The 16,662-nt window shown below is 44.5% G+C and overlaps 1 protein-coding gene across 1 annotated transcript in view; it reads left to right on the plus strand.

Moving 5' to 3' along the window:
* Window positions 1-16,662, plus strand: part of LOC122816345 (lipopolysaccharide-induced tumor necrosis factor-alpha factor homolog) — a 557,704-nt gene that overhangs the window by 241,959 nt on the left and 299,083 nt on the right. The window contains exon 2 of the mRNA XM_044089076.1: window positions 13,640-13,779. Coding sequence (XP_043945011.1) covers window positions 13,641-13,779 — 139 coding nt within the window. The 5' untranslated portion in view covers window position 13,640. The remainder of the gene's footprint in view (window positions 1-13,639; window positions 13,780-16,662) is intronic.

Here is a 16,662-nt window from a genome sequence, read left to right on the forward strand (position 1 = left end):
GGCTGGTTTTGCCACTGCAATTTTACAGGGCATTTTGGCAGCACCTACTGCTTTATAGTTTTGCCATCCTCCCTTACCTCTGCTTTGGGATTCTACCCAAGTGTAAGGACTGCAGCAATGTGAGATGAAGAACATAGTACAGTTTTGTACCTGCCATAAATGTAGATGTTCGAAGATCTACATTGCTGCAGTCCAATTTACCCTCCCTCCTTCCCCTCTGTAATTAGAGGCGGTGGTGTGGTTTGGGTTGTAAATATTGTGGATATTGTATATATTGTACATATGATTAGTGCAAGGGTGGTTGGTTGTTTTTTGCTGTCTTTTGGTTTTGCCCTTTCTTTTTAGGGTCTTCTGACATCTGGGGCAAGAAAAGACTGAGGATATGACGTCGGTCATGCGCATTTGTACCCTGACGTCCTGATGTCAGTCTTAAGCGCCTTGACCGGCGTCAGCCTAATACTTTGATATTCGGGCCGACCGAGGACAGCGGACTACCCAAGTGTAAGGACTGCAGCAATGTAGATCTTCGAACATCTACATTTATGGTAGGTACAAAACTGTACTTTTTTACTCAAGGCTCTTTCTAGTCCCCAGGAAGCAAAATTCATGGAGACCCATTCTGGATCTGTCAGTCTTGAACATTTTTCTAGAAATACCAAAATTCAAGATGCTTACTCTACAGCAGCTACCTCCAATGCTGACCAAAAATGCAGGGATGGTGACTTTGGATTTAAGAGGCATATTTACACATTCCCATCAGGCAGGAGTGCAGAAAATACCTCGACTTCAAGGCCGGATCGAGGCATTATCAATTCTCTGCACTGCCCTTTGGATTGTCTACTGCGCCCAGGGTCTTCACCAAGTGCCTGGCTCCAGTAGTAGCTTATTGCAGACTCAAGGGAATTCAAATTTACCCTTATCTGGACGATTGTCTTATTCAGGCAGACAGCAAGGATGTCATACTCCAGCATCTAGAATTTGTTCAGAAACTTCTCAAGTTCCTGGGATTCACTGTCAACATAAAGTCAAATTTGAATCCCTTGCAACAGATAACTTTTCTGGGTGCTCTTCTAAACACAACAACCCAGATGGCATTTCTGACATAAAAACAATTACAGCTGGCTTCAACTTTCAAAATCTTGGCAACTTTAACTCCGCTATCTGCAGGGAAATTCCTGCAGGCTTTGGGTTACATGGCCTCCTGCATCCTTCTCGTACCATATGCAAGACTACATATGAGGAAAATACATGGTCTCAGCATTGCCACAGTTTAGACATACTGATCTCCGTCCTGCCTTGTCTTCAAAAGGAATTCCTTTGATGGTCCAAGGCATGTACTCTAAACAAAGGAAAACCCTTCTCTCTGCCTCCTGCCACTCCGATACTAACCACGGACGCCTCAGATTATGCATGGGGAGCCCATTTTCTGGGCAACTGTATGCATGGCCTTTGGACAAAGGATCAGGAGCACCTACATATCAATTTAAAGGAAATGTTAGCCGTTCAGAAAGCACTGTGGGCCTTCAGGAATCTTCTACAACCAGGACAACTACTGTTACGAACAGACAACACCACTGTTATGTGGTACATAAACAAGCAAGGGGGATCTCATTCCTACCCCCTTTGCAGACTAGCCATGAATCTATGGAACACAGCTCTAGCTTGCAATCTGGACCTTCAAGCTCAGTTTCTTCCAGGAAAGCAAAACTTCCTGGCAGACTGAGCAGAAACCTTTAGAATCCACACGAGTGGATGCTGGCCACCGAAATATTCAGGATAACAGCAGTCTGGGGATGTCCTCACATAGACCTCTTTGCATCCCATCTCAATCAACTACAGAATTTTTGCACCAGGACTTTCCACAAACAAGCTTGGAAAGTGGATGCCCTATCATTCAGTTGGAGAAACCTCTTGGGATATGCCTTTCTGCCTCTTCCTCTTCTTCCACGGGTATTATTAAAGATAAAACAGGACAAGCCCAAGATGATGATCTTGCTGGCCCCAAATTGGCCTCGACAGTTTTAGTACCCAACTCTGAAAAGCCTATGTCGGGAGCCCCCTTGGGTTTTACCACAGACTCCGAACCTTCTGTCCCAACATCAGGGTCAGGTTCTTCACTCCCATGTCAGAACTCTCAGCCTGGCGGCCTGGTTAATCCAGGGTCTTTAATTCATTCTCTCCTACCCAAGCAGGTTATGGATGTCATTTTAGAAGCCAGACATCTCAGTACTAGAAAATCCTATGCAGGAAAATGGAAAAGATTTTGTTCCTGGATGCAGGCTCAGGATTCTGATCCTCTTCTTCCTAACATTCCTTTGATTTTACTTTATCTGACAGATCTCCTACATAAGGGTGTCTCTTTCTCTTCCATTAAGATTCATGCCTCTGCTATTTCCGCTCATTATAATACAGACCCTCCAATCTTTTCCCACCAGCTCATGAGACCGTTTTTCAGAGGAGCTAAGAACTTAAGGCCTCCTAGATCTCCTCCCATCCCTGCCTGGGATCTCAACTATGTTCTGGAAAAACTCACCTTACCTCCTTTTGAGCCTGCTGCCTCTTCTGACATCAAGTTTTTATCTTGGAAAACAGCCATCCTGTTGGCTCTGACCTCTGCCAGGAGAGTTTCAGAGTTGCAAGCTCTTATGTCAGTGGAACCTTATATTATTTTTCATCAAGACAGGGTTTCTTTAAGGACTTAATCCTACATTCATGCCTAAGGTGGTTTCCAAAGTGGCTTTAAATCAAACTATTCACTTGCCAACCTTTTTCCCCACTCCTCAAAATAAAGGGGAAAGGATCTTACCTTCCTTGGATGTGCACAGACAACTACGTTTTTACCTGGACAGAACCAAGGACATCAGAAAATCGGAGCAATTGTTTTTCTTATGCTTCAAGTTCTCAAGGTAAAGCCATTTCAAAACGGACCATTTCTAAATGGATTGCTCATGGTATTTTAGATTTTGTTATTCACACCATGGAAAGCAAATCCCAGGGAGTATATGGACTCATTCCACCAGAGCTGCTGCCACTTCAGCTGCCTTCCTCAGGGGAGTGCCTGCCAAGGACATTTTGGAGGCTGCAACTTGGAGTTCAGTGCATACTTTTTCAAAGCACTACAATCTACCTCTCTACTCTAAGTCTAGGGCAGGCTTTGCTTCTGCAGTCTTGCAGGGCCTTTTAGCCACCCCTTCTACTTTATGACCACCTCCCTTTCACTCTGCTTTGGGATTCTACCCTACAGTCATGACTGCAACAGTGAAACACTATGAACATAGTACAGTTGTGTATACTTACCATAAATGTAGATGTTAGAGTGTCTTCACTGTTGCAGTCTGCCTTTCCCTCCCTCCTGTCCCCTCTTATTTTTACCTTTGTATGGTTTCCTTTCTCACCATTCTTTTGAGGTGTATTTTCAAAGGTTATGGGACCTTAACTCATTTTGGAACTCCTGACATCTGGGGCAAGAAAAACTGGAGAACATGGCATCTGCTGTCGGTTTTGTACTCCTGGCGCTCTGACGTCAGGAAGCATGGTTTAACAGCCGACGCCGGACCCAGACTTTGGGATTCTGGCCGACCGAGGACCGCCTGCCGGCAGGGGAGAACCCTACAGTCATGACTGCAACAGTGAAGACACTCTAACATCTACATTTATGGTAAGTGTCTACAACTGTACTTTTCTCTTCAAACTAATCCCACTTTTATGCATAAGGTGGTTTCTAGCCTGTCTCTTAACCAGTCTATCCATCTGCCTACCTTCTTTCCTAATCCTCATAATAAAGGAGAAAGGTTACTGCATTCCCTGGATGTGCATAGACAGCTTATATTTTACCTGGACAGGACTAAACCTTTTCGAAAGTCGGATCAGTTGGTCAGTTTTGCTCCTGGAGCTCAGGGCAAAGCTATTTCTAAACATACCATTTCTAAGTGGATTGCTCATTGTATTCACTTTTGTTACTTACAGCATGGCAAGGTTCCTCCTCAGAGTATCAGGACCCATTCTACTGGTGCAGCCTCTACCTCGGCAGCTTTTTTAAGAGGTGTACCTACTAGGGACATCCTGGAAGCAGCTACTTGGACTTCTGTCCACACTTTATCATAAAGCATTACAATTTACCCTAGTTTTCCAAGTCCAGGGCTGGTTTTTACCACCGCAGTGTTGCAGGGCATCCTTACCAACCTTTAAACAGCAGGTGTTCCTCCTCCTTTTTATATTTTCGTGGGCTTTGGGAATCAACCCATTTTGTAAGGACTGCAACAGTGAAACACTAAGTACAGTTGTGTACACTTGCATAAATGTAGATGTTAGAGTGCATTCACTGCTGCAGTCCTAGTTTACCCCCCTTCCATCCACCTTTTTTTCCTAGGGAACAGACTGGATTTCTTTTTTTCTGGTCTAACCTTTTTTGGGGACTCCTGACAGTTAAGGCAAGAAAAACTGAGGAAAATGGTGTCTGCTGCCTTCCTTTGTACCTGACATCAGGCTTAAACTGAAGGCAGCCGATGTCCTATACCAACGACTTTGGTATTCTGGCCGACTGTGGGCTACCGGGAGCCGGATAACCCATTTTTGTAAGGACTGCAACAGTGAATACACTCTTAACATCTACATTTATGGTAAGTGTACACAATTGTACTTTCTTAATATTTCTAATTGTTTTTTATGTAGTCTGGTGGGGTTTCTCTGCCTTATGCTTAATTTAGAGAGTGATCACTTAGGTCATCGGGGAGGGGGGAGGGTCCCTGGCCTATATAAATGGAGATGATTATTGATAAGTATCCAATCAAGAATGCTTTCTCTTAGTGGGTTTACTGGTCCTAGTAGGAGCGGATATTATTTACGTGAACCCTAAAAGATTTATATGGGTGGTAAGGGATTCAGTGGAGCAGTTGTTCCAGTCAATGTTGACGTCTCCAAGAACAATGGTTTCTTGGGGGTAGGTAGTGGATAACCAATGGAGAATATTTTCTAGGGTGCTTGTATTACCTGGAAAAATGTAAACGCAGACAATATTTTATACATGTTGTTTAGTAATGAGAATATCTGTTATTAAATAGGGACGGTTGCATGGTATCCCTAGTAAGTGTATTTTTATAAAGAATTGCTATGCCACCTCCCTTAGCAGGATGGTCTAATTGGAGTATGTTGTATCCAGGTGGTAATACCTCATTATCTGCAATTGTAGGTTTTAACCAGGTTTCTGTAAGACATAATATATCGGGGGAATGCACCGCTAAGAGGGCGTGCAGGTTGTACATTTTATTTTTTATGCTTCTAATATTTAAGTGAAAGGCCAGGAGAGAATTAGTGGGCCTGCTAAGGGGTTTCTTATTAATGGGGTTGGTAGCATAGGAGGTATTGTCACCAGTTGGAGATGGGCCAGGGTTAGGGTGGATGTTCCGATGTATTATGAAGTTGTAATGTAGACTGATTATGAGCTTTATTTATATTCTGTATTTGTTAGGCAGGTAAAGTTCATGATCTTTCAGAGTCACTCTTGAAAGCTTTATGATCTGCTAAAATAACTTGCCAACCTGCACAAACTCTTACAGTTTGCAGCAGTAACCTTGTAATTAAACTCTCTTCTGAGGAATATAGATAATTTAAAGCCCATCACCTTAACTTACTGAGCTTTATTTCACAAGCGTTCACTGTTTTGCCACATAAATGATGGAATGTTATCTCCATTTTCAGGTAGTGAGCAGATCTGATTTTTTGGTAATAGTACTAGCTTGTTTTGCATGTGATGTTACAGGGCCATGAATGACTGTACTGTGCTTTTTTTTTCTTAAATATATTATTACTTTATGGTTTACAGTATATACACAGGATGAAATTCAACATGACATACTGTTCTACAAATGTTAAGAATACACTGAAGGATCAAGGTGATCTTGTGCAGTTATCACATTAAGAGCCTTGGTATTTCAATAGCAAGATTTCAAAGTTATCCCAACCACTAAAAGTCTTAGTATGATTTATAGATCTTATTCTGATCATTTTTTTTTCAATTTTACATAGTTCCTACAATCAAAGAATTTTGAAATTTAACAGCAGTACTGACTTTGATTTCCATTTTTATATAACTTTCTAGCTATTGACAGGCTTTTGCAGGTACAGGAAGTGAAACATTCATTAGTATCGTCTATATAGTTAAATAATAAATGTTAAGTTGTCAATCTCGCCTTCATTCTTGCTTGATGGGTTCGGAGCCGATCCCTCGGCTCCGACTCGGCACTTGCTTTAGCTCGAGAACTCCTTTTACCAGCTCGAGGCAGCCCCATATCCCATGATGCAAGGCAGTAAGTACCCAGATCTCGCTTGCCGCTTGGGAGGTCTTCTCTTTACCAGCTCCTGGTAAGTAATTCACTTTTGTGACTTTTAAGCCCCTTTTAGTTAAAAACTTTTTGTTTTTGATAGTTTAACTTTAAATTTAACTTTTTCTGACAGAAATCCCTGTCTCTTTTAATTTTTTTAGTCAGTTAATTCCCTGTCCCATCCCCCCCCTGTTAGGGTGTGTGTGTTGGTATTTTTTACTAAGTACCTTTTGGTATTAGTTTAATTTAATTGGACTGGTGTGTGTGTGTTGTTGTTTGACACCATGTCTAAACAGAGGGTTTCAGGTTTTAAGAAGTGTGACTCGTGCTGTCAGAAGATGTCTCTGACAGACGGTCACACTTCTTGCCTGTACTGTTTAGGCCCTCTTCACCTGCAGGACTCCTGTGCTATTTGTCACTCCTTCAGCCAGAGAGTCCTGCAGGAGAGAAGGAATAAGTTGATTCTCAGGGGTCTTCTTAAGCCGGAGGGCTCTCCGGCTAAGTCGGCCCCACAAAAATCAACTAAATCTGCCAAGACCCAGGCTTCTGTTTCTAAGCCTGTGGCCTCGGCCCGACCGTAGAGTCGAGATCGCCCGCTGGAGCCGCATTCTGATCCACTAAGCTTCGGCCCGGCGGCTATCTGTGCCGATCTGCTTTTGACCACTGTGGGGGTCGGTTCCAACCGGCCCGACACCCACGTAACGGGCATCGGTGTCGGCTCCGATCGCTCCGGCACCCATGTGGCAGGCATCGGTGTCGGCCCGATCGGCTCCGACACCGCTACTTTGGTGGCTGGTGGCTGTATCGCTCGCTGGAGCCGATACATCGAGACGCTCTGTCGGCTCCGGTAGTCGGTGCCGACAGGATCTGTAGTATCGGGTCCCGTGGCCCCTTCCAGGAAGAGGTCGAGGTCTCCTTCCTTGGAGCCGATACTTCCGGCTCCGGCCTGGCCTCTTCTATCGGAGCGGAGCCATCGGAGCCGATCTTCAAGGTCATCCAGGTTGTCAGATCATGACCTCGAGAGAGTGGTCAGTAGATTGCTCAAGTCACAGGTACTGGCCCAAATGCTACACAGTCCGTCTCAGCAGACGACTGTTGGTCCACACCCCGTTACAGTTCCTCCTTCAACTCTACCCCAGAGCTTGGAGTTGGAGTCTTCGGGTTTGGTTACTGCTACGGCTGGAGGACGGATACCCCCTTCTGTTCCTTCAGCCCCTACTCTTATCTCCTCTTCCTTAGAGGGATTCAGTGGTCGGGCTTCCATGGTCTCCTCCGAGGGGGTGAGTGGCATCGGACCCTTGTCCGAACCCGCTCTTCCCCTTGGAGCCTCGGCCTTGGTGAGCTCGGCTCCGACATCTGCCTCGGAGACTTCCCTTCGGTGGCCCTGGAGTTCCTAGCTCTTAGGAGCGGGGCCTCTCGGATCTGCCTGGGAGGGGAGCATTCGAGGTGATGAAGAGTGTACTGGCCACTAGTATCAGTCAGCAGTCTCTTCCCGTAGCTCCTCCCTCTATTGTACCTGTTGACATCTCTGCCACTACTCTTGCTACAGGACCCAGAGATCCTCCGCCTCAGGTTTCCCCATTGGGAATTTCCCCCTCTTCCGAGGATTCTCCTGATGTTTCGGGAGATCCTCCTAGGAAGAGGACTTGTAAGAGGAAGCATGTAGACTCCCCGAGTCTGTCACTTCGGATACTGACTTTGATGAGTCAGAGGGATCCCTAGATCCTCTCTGAGGATGTCTCCTTCTCAGACATCCTAGAACTTCTGAAACAGAGGGGAAACTGGCCCACCAACAATCCCTCTGAGGATGAGTCAGTATACCTAGAGGCGTTTGGATCTCGGCCCTCCACCTCCTGGGTGTCTCCGCCTTCGACCCCTTGATGCAGGTTATTGCTCGAAGGCGTGGACAGCTCCTGACTCTGTAGAGCCAGTCCCTAGGAGGCCTTCTAAATTTATAACTGCCCCTAGTGACAAACTATTCCTTACCAAGGGTGTCCCCGCTGATGCCATGGTGGTGGCTGCGGCCACCAAAAAGGAACTTGCAGATCCTTCTGTGCCCGTCCATCCTCCTAATAAGGACTCTAGGACCATGGATAGGTACGGCAAGCGGATGTTTTCCTCAGCGACCTTTGCTATGCTCGCTGAATTATCTTTGTCACTTCAGCAGGCTCCAGGGAGATATCCTGGAGGAGCTGGGAGAGGTAGTTCAGGATCCTACAGCTGCAGGGGCCAAGAAAAGATTGCTTCGCAGCTAGGAACCCTCAATTCCATTGCTAACTCCTCCATGCGGCTATTATCTTATGCTGCTGATGGAGCGAGTAGAGCCGCAGGCACAGGTGTGGCTCTTAGACGCCAAGCCTGGATGCGGCTATGTGATTTTCATGGATCCCTTTAAGGCGCCCTTCACAAATTCTCCCTTTGATGGGTCAGCTTTGTTTGGCCCTCAGGTGAAGGAAACCTTGACCAGGTGTGAGCAGGACGGCAAGACTTTCTGCTGTTGGAGTCCGTTTTTCCACCCCTTCTAGACCTTATCCCAAAGGACAGAAGGGTGGGAAGATGTGGTTCCGTAAGTCCCAAGGAGTCACGCCGATTCACGTGGTCAGTTTACCCCTAGAGGCAGAGGGGTAACAACAACAGACGCCGCCTAGAGGCAGAGGGGGGTCCAAGAACCAGGGCAACAGGGAGTCTCTTCCTGAGCAGCCCTTTCAGCATCCCTGAGGTGTTGCCCGGCTGTCCCTCCTTGGAGGCAGTCGGGGGAAGACTATCACTGTACCCAGAAGCCTGGCATTCCCTCACTCAAGACAGATGGGTACAGTCGATCATATCCAAGGGTTACATAATTCCTTTCGAGGAAAGTCCTTCCCTCAAGTTCCTTCCAGATGTACCACCCGGTCTAAGGGACATTGCAGAGTTAGAAATCGCAAAACTACTGCAAAAAAGAGCCATTCAGCCAGTTACACTAGACCATTCAGAGCCCGGAATCTACTCAAGGTTCTTTTTGGTCCCCAAAAGACGGGATACTGGAGACCAATATTGGATCTCAGCAGCCTCAACAAGTCTGTCAGGAAGACAACATTCCTAATGGTCACTCTTCAGTCAATTCTGCCCTTCTTACAGAAGGACAACTGATGTGCTCAATAGATCTTCAGGATGCACTATCACATCAAAATTCACAGACGCCCAGGAGATTTCTCCGCTTCGGCTGGGGTCCAGTCATTTCCAGTTCAGAGCCCTGCCCTTTGGTCTCACTACAGCCCCCAGAGTGTTCACCAAATGCATGGCAGTGGTCACGGCTCACCTGAGACGTCAAGGATTCCAGGTGTTTCCATATCTCGACGACTGGCTCCTGTCAGCCACCACCAGGCATCAGCTTATACAAGCCAGGGATTACACAATAGACCTTTGTTCTCATTTAGGCATCTCGATCAACTTCGAAAAGTCATCCTTATCGCCCTGCCAGTCTATTACCTTCATAGGCGCAAACTTAGACACTGTTCGGATGTCAGCTACCCTTACAGAACAAAGAGTTTCAGACATTCAGACTCATGTCAGGATCATTCTGGCCAGCAAGAAAGTACAGGCCAGAATGGTTCTAAAGGTATTAGGTCTCATGGCTGCGCCATTACTCTTCTTCCCTGGCTCGATTCTACATGCGCCTCCTTCAGTGGATGCTGTTCACACAGTGGTTATACCAGCAACTCCCTATAGGGCACCAAATGCTGGTGACACAGTCATACAAAGAACATGTTGCTTGGTGGATCACAGCGTCTCAGGTGCACCAGGGCAGGTGCTTTGTACCCCGTCCCGATAGCCACTGTCACCACGGATGCCTCCCTGATCGGGTGGGGGTCATTATCAGGGCAGGATGGTTCATGGGACGTGGCAACCGCTCGAGTACCATCTGCACATAAATGTCCTGGAGATGAGAGCAGTGCTTTTGACGATGCAAGCCCTCAACGACTTTCTTCCCGTAGGGACAATTGCAGTCCACACAGACAACATGTCTGTAGTGTGGTATATCAACAAACAGGGCGGAACCAAGTCCTACCCCTTGTGTCGAGAAGCTCAGACTATGGCAATGGGCGATCTCCTCTCATCGGTTTCTGGTAGCAACGCATATCCCTGGGAAAACCAACATTCTAGCGGACAGATTGAGCAGAGCTATTCTCATGCCTCACGAGTGGTCTCTCAAACAATCCTGAGCGGAAGAGATTTTTCTGGCATGGGGTCGTCCATGTTACGATCTTTTGCTACTCCCCAAAACAGCAAATGTCCAGACTTCTTCAGCCTCTTCCTCTATCAGGCCATTCCCCCAGAGACGCTCTGACCCAGGATTGGCCCCAGGGACTTCTTTATGCCTTCCCTCCATTTCCTCTGATCCCTCAGGTGATCCAGAAAGCTACCGTTTTGAGAGCCAAATTGATTCTCATTGCCCCTTACTGGCCTCGACAAGTTTGGTTCCGCTCCTCCATCATCATCTGTTGGTGCAGCCGTGGCATCTGGACCCAGTGCCAGATCTACTGATTCACCAATCCGGTCAGCTGCACCGGTCAATCCCTTCTCAACCTCACAGCATGGTTGCTCCACTTCCTTCCTTAGCCAGGCTTCCTTTGATCTCTAACCCAGTTAGAGATATCATAGTAACTTCACTAAAATCCTCTACCAGGAGGATTTACACGAGCAAATGGAACGTTTCTCTTATTGGGCTAAGGCCCAAAATATTGATCCTTTTACTGCCCCTGTTCAGGCAGTTCTAGACTTCTTAGCAGAGATTTTTCATGCAGGCTCCTCTTCTTCCACAGTCAGAGTTCAATTGGCTGCTATTTCTAATTTTCATGTTGGGATAGCAGATCATAATATTATGTCCCATAGGCTCTGCAGGGCCTTCTTGAAAGGAATTTTCCTACTAAAGCCTCCAATCAGGAATCCTCCTCCTCAGTAGGATCTAAATTTAGTGCTGACATCCTTGATTCTTCCTACCTTCATGCCAGCTGTTTCTTGTTCCCTGAAAGATCTTTCTTGGAAAACTTTATTCCTAGTGGCTATTACATCTGCCAGGAGGGTGTCTGAACTTCATGCTCTTCGGTTCGACCCCCTATTTGGTTTTTCACAAAGACAGAGTATCTTTGAGAACTAATCCATCGTTTTACCTAAGGTCGCTTCAAAAACAATCTGAATCAATCCATTGATTTCCCTGTATTTTTCCTAACTATTCAGATAGAGCTGAACAAAAGCTACATTATCTTGACGCCCACCGTCAGCTTAGATATTATTTGGACAGAACAAAAAATTTAGGAAATCTGATCAACTTTTTGTTTCCTATGGATAATAAAAAGGCCTTCCTGTTTCTAAAGTGACTTTGTCCAGATGGCTTTCTTCGGTCATCACTGAAATTTATACGATCAGGGGAAAACAGCTGTGCTCAAAACCTAAAGCACATTCAACTAGGAGTTTAGCTACTTCTGCAGCTTTTCAAGCTAGACTGCCTTTGGACACTATTTGTGTAGCGGCCACTTGGGCCACTCCTCACACTCTTGTTTCCCATTACAAATTGGACTTGGCCTCCAGGGACAGAGCCAGTTTTGGCTCTACAGTCCTCAAGAGTTTGTTCCATTGAGCCACCCAGGATAGAGGTGCTAGGACGCTGTCCCATCAAGCAAGAATGAAGGCGAGATTGACAACTTAACATTAAGAAGTTATGTTCCTACCATAACGTTCCATGTTAGTTGTCTTCTCTCCTTCTTTCTTGCGACCTCCCTCCTTCCCCCTGGCCTGGACAGACCTTGTACAAGAAACTATTATGCTAAAGACCATTCTAGCCTGGTCCTTTTCCATCTGTAAGTTTCTTCTTCCTTTGGGAAGTATTTTATGCTTGGTGTTATTGCCCTTTGTCAACAAACGAGATCTGGGTACTTACTGCCTTGCATCATGGGATATGGGGCTGCCTCGAGCTGGTAAAAGGAGTTCTCGAGCTAAAGCAAGTGCCGAGTCGGAGCCGAGGGATCGGCTCCGAACCCATCAAGCAAGAAAGAAGGCGAGAGAAGACAACTAACATGGAACGTTATGGTAGGAACATAACTTCTTATTATCAGACCATAACCCCTTAAGCATGCATCTCTCTTAGATGCGCATTTAAGTTTTCCCAATCCATAAACGTGTCCAGTCATCATTTACAACTCTTCTACATCTCCAGCAATCTGAATTCACTGAACTTGGAGGTTTTATACTGAGTAACAAACATTGTGTGTGCACATTTCTGCATAAAAACTTTCCATTATAAACTTGGAAGTTTCACTGATTTAAGTAACATGTTATTCTTATTGAGTCGCTCAGTCCATTACTTTCTAAAAAGTTGACGTTTGCATCAAACTTTATTTATAATTTGTTGTTGTCTCTCTTGACTTTTCCCAGTTAGGGGTCGCCACAGCGGAACTCTGGCAGTAGATTTTTACGTGCCGAGTTCCCAGCCCTGACGCACAACCTTCAACGAAGGTACGCCCATTCACGCATGTCTCCACACAGAAGGTGCTCTAGTTGAGAATCGAACAGGATGTCTTACTGTGAGAAGACAATGCAACCGCAGCACCACCACCGCAGCACATCAAACTTTATTTATAATTAAACTTTATTTATAATTAACTTGTATAATTTGTACAAGCTTGCTTTGTAGGTCAGTTTACTTTCAGTGCTAGCGTTCATATATTCAAATAATGGGGGAATAGTGTTCTGTTCCTCTTCACTCATATTACTTGCAAATTCATTTAATTTCTTATTGATGGATGATATTCTGGTGACTTAGCTTTTTTTTTTCAAAGCAATTGGACCATAATACTAATCCATTCCTTTTTAAAAAATTCATTTTGACATTGTTCTGAGTTTTTTTAAATATAGAAGTGTGTGTGCAATGAGAGCACAACATTTTCCATTTTGATATTAATGGAGTTTTAAAAACATTTAACTGTTTTAAAGATTGATTTGACACGTGCAGAGTCTAAAAATTAGAAAAATTTACAGTGGAAGGAAATTTATTTTAAGCAGATGAAAGGATTGTTACACATTTCTAATTTATCTTGTTTGATAATTAGTAAAATCTGCTCATGAATGGTTTTCCATTGACTAGTATACATAGTCTATCCAGAGTATAATAGATGCATTGTACTGCTAATTATGCATGTTGTTGCCACTTTTAACTAAAGTGCTTTGATTTGGTGATACTTTCTTTTAAATGGATATTAGCTTTTCTTTTAAATGGATATTAACTTGTTTCTTTTAACTTGCTTGTGAAATATGCCTAAATATTTTATTTATTTTTTTTTTAGGATGGCTGCTCCCCCATACAGTGGGACACCTTACACTCCACCCTCTTACGAGGAGGCTTCTAAGATACCTCCACATCCTGGCTACCCACTAAATCCTGGCTATCAACAGAGCCCTGGTTACCCTGCTCCACCACAGCCAGGTATGAAAAAAAATCACATGTTTTTGTACAGATTTAGCATATATTCTGTTTTCCGGAAACATGGTTTATTTAGGAATATTTTATACGATTAATTGTACCACAGTACAATATGGAGTTTTGCTATGTTGCAGTAGCAAAGATATAGGTGGAGCCATAGCTTTGTCATCTACTGTCAGATTCTATTCCCCGATCTGGCACACTGCAACTAAAGAGTTGGGTTATGGGGGAATAGCTTGAGAGCAGGTTATGATTGAGGAAAGACAGTGAGCCTTGGCTTCTGTGTGGAAGTTCCAAAGGTTTTCATATTAGATCCCTTCATATCTTTGAAGTAAGACTCCTTGAGTCAGTCATTTAAAGAAAGCATTATTTGTTCAGCACTTTCGTTTTGGACTTTTTCACCTCAAGAAAAAGTTACAGTAATATTGACTTAAGGCATTGCTTCTTTATCCTGATTTCAACAAAGGGGTGTGGGAGTAACAGTTGTAAGTTTTCTTACTAGTTTTTAATTGGCTGTAATTGAAGAGGAGTGGACAACTTGGTCCTCAGTATATATTTTTACAAAGCACTACAAATTGGATTCCTTTCAAGGTCAAAGCAGGCTTTGCTAGGACTAATTTTCAGGAACTACTTTAGTCTTAATTTCTTCCACTTGCCAATTTTTGTATCAAAGCTATGGTAAGATATCCAAATAGCTTTGCTGTTGCAGCAGCGATTTAATGTTAAATGTAGTACAGCCCAGCTCCTTTCTGTAGCTGCTGTGTTGCATTGCCAACTGAATGTAAACACCTTCTTTGTAAGATGGGTTTGCCAACTGGCTTACAAACCGGACCCACTATCAAAGTGGCTGACTCCACATCATCCAGCAGACACATCAACCAGCAGACCTATTACCAGCAGGGTGCCACAGGGGTCAGTGCTGGGCCACCTACTGTTGAGTTTTGACCTTAACTTCTGAGAAGTATATACCAAAGAGTTGTTGCTGACCATGTTTGCAGACGACTGCAAAGTAGGTGCAATCATTGAATCCCCGAATGTCATTTTACTCCGAGGGTGTTGCACAGACCAACAACTGGTGTATGTCACAGTCTCAAACTGAATGCAAAGAAATGCATCATCATTTCCTTCAGTACAAACAATGTCCCTTCACACTTAAATCATCGACAATACAATAAGTACCCATGAAGTGGTAAGGGACCTAGGATCACAGATTGACCGCAGCCTTAACTTCGAACACCGTGTCTGCCGTTTTAAGGAAAGCTTTCCATGTAGCTCCCTTGATTAGTAAAGGCATCACCTCGAGAGCAAAAGAGGTTATAACCCCTGTACTAAGCACTTATCCGCCCATAATTTAATACAACTCCCCATTCGGGCGATGCCGACTAAGCACCTGCAGCAATTAGACCTCTGAGATTTGTACCAAACAAGATCAAGGGTCCCAACATGTGCCTTACATGGACCGACTAAAGTCCTGTGACTTCTTAGGGAGACTTATGCCTGGCCTGCAGAGCAACCCAAGACCCAAACCTGATAACTTGTTGCATATCCGTACATCAGATAGGTCTAAGGCTACCTGTTCAGGGACTTAAATATGTCCAACTTAAATTTCTCCTCTAGCATGTCCTGTTTATCTCCCAGCAACTGCTGTCTTTTAACAGGCTACCAATGCATGTGATAGGGGCACCTCTGATACTGCAAGATAAACCTGAACAAGTGGATGGGGCACTGTAAATTCCTGACTGGGATAGCACCCACAACCCTCCTGGACATGGGCAGTCCTCTGAATGCAGTCTTTGGTATTGGCTAGTATTTCTACAGTATTACATTGAGTTGAAATAGCTAGGCTTAATGACCTCTGGGTCAGTAGCCTAGTAATCTGCTGTGATCCTAAGATGGGGTTGTATATACACTTGGGTATATTTACTGTTTTACTTTTCCTAGCATTTTTTTTCTTTTAGGGCTTTTGCCTCCCTCCTTGGGGCAAGAAAGCACTAAAGCTTTTGGTGCTCTGCTTTTTATATGAAACTCTGCTGAAGCTTCTGGCAGTTAAAATGCATGGAAGGGTGCCCTTAAGCTATGAAAGCTGGGCAGGTTACATCATTGGCAAGATATAACACAAGTAGCTTAGGCTACTACAAAAGAGAACAGTTAGAACATCTACTGTTACGGTACCTTTCAGAAGCATTGAGTACTTTTAGTTCAGAAGTGCCTAAACAGTAGATGGTTGACATCAGACAGTTGCCATTCTGTTTTGCTGAAAGTTACTAGTCCAGAGGATGTGTCTAGTTGGATGTTCATAAGACTGCTGCATACTTTGAGAATTAGTGCTTCACACCAAGCAGTGAATGTCTTTGCCCCTAGCAAAGTGGTTAGGTAATTGCACAAACATGCATTCTGTTATCTTCTTATTGCCTTGTTTTCTGTTATGCACAAGTACCATTTCATGATTGCCAAATATTCCTGCTGAATGAAGTTCTAGCATCTGCTGTATACTTTGGGATCTGATGTCTTTTTCGTCCTTTCCTCAACCAGTAGGTCTCAAGTCCAACTTCTGCTATTTCTTCCGACTTTTGGTTCTATAGCTGGCACTCCTCCCCTTACCCATAATCCTCTCCACCTGAATTACACCAAATCTCATTTGCCAATTCAGCATTTGGACGTGGTCACCTGTAAGTCTTCCTTCCCTGCAGCCAGGTTGGTTTTGCAATTTCTAGGGTCTGTTGCAGCTTCTGTAGTTGTGGTACCGCTAGCAAGATTTTACATGAGGGTACTGCAGTGGATGCTTTCAGTGTAGTGGTCGATAGAACATCACCCTTGACCACACAGATTCAAATCACAAGCATTTGCAGAAAACATATAACCTGGTGGATTTATAGAAGTTTGAGG

The sequence above is a fragment of the Protopterus annectens genome, chromosome 12.part0 (genome assembly GCF_019279795.1).
Source record: "Protopterus annectens isolate FY-2018-M chromosome 12.part0, PAN1.0, whole genome shotgun sequence".
NCBI lineage: Eukaryota > Metazoa > Chordata > Ceratodontiformes > Protopteridae > Protopterus > Protopterus annectens.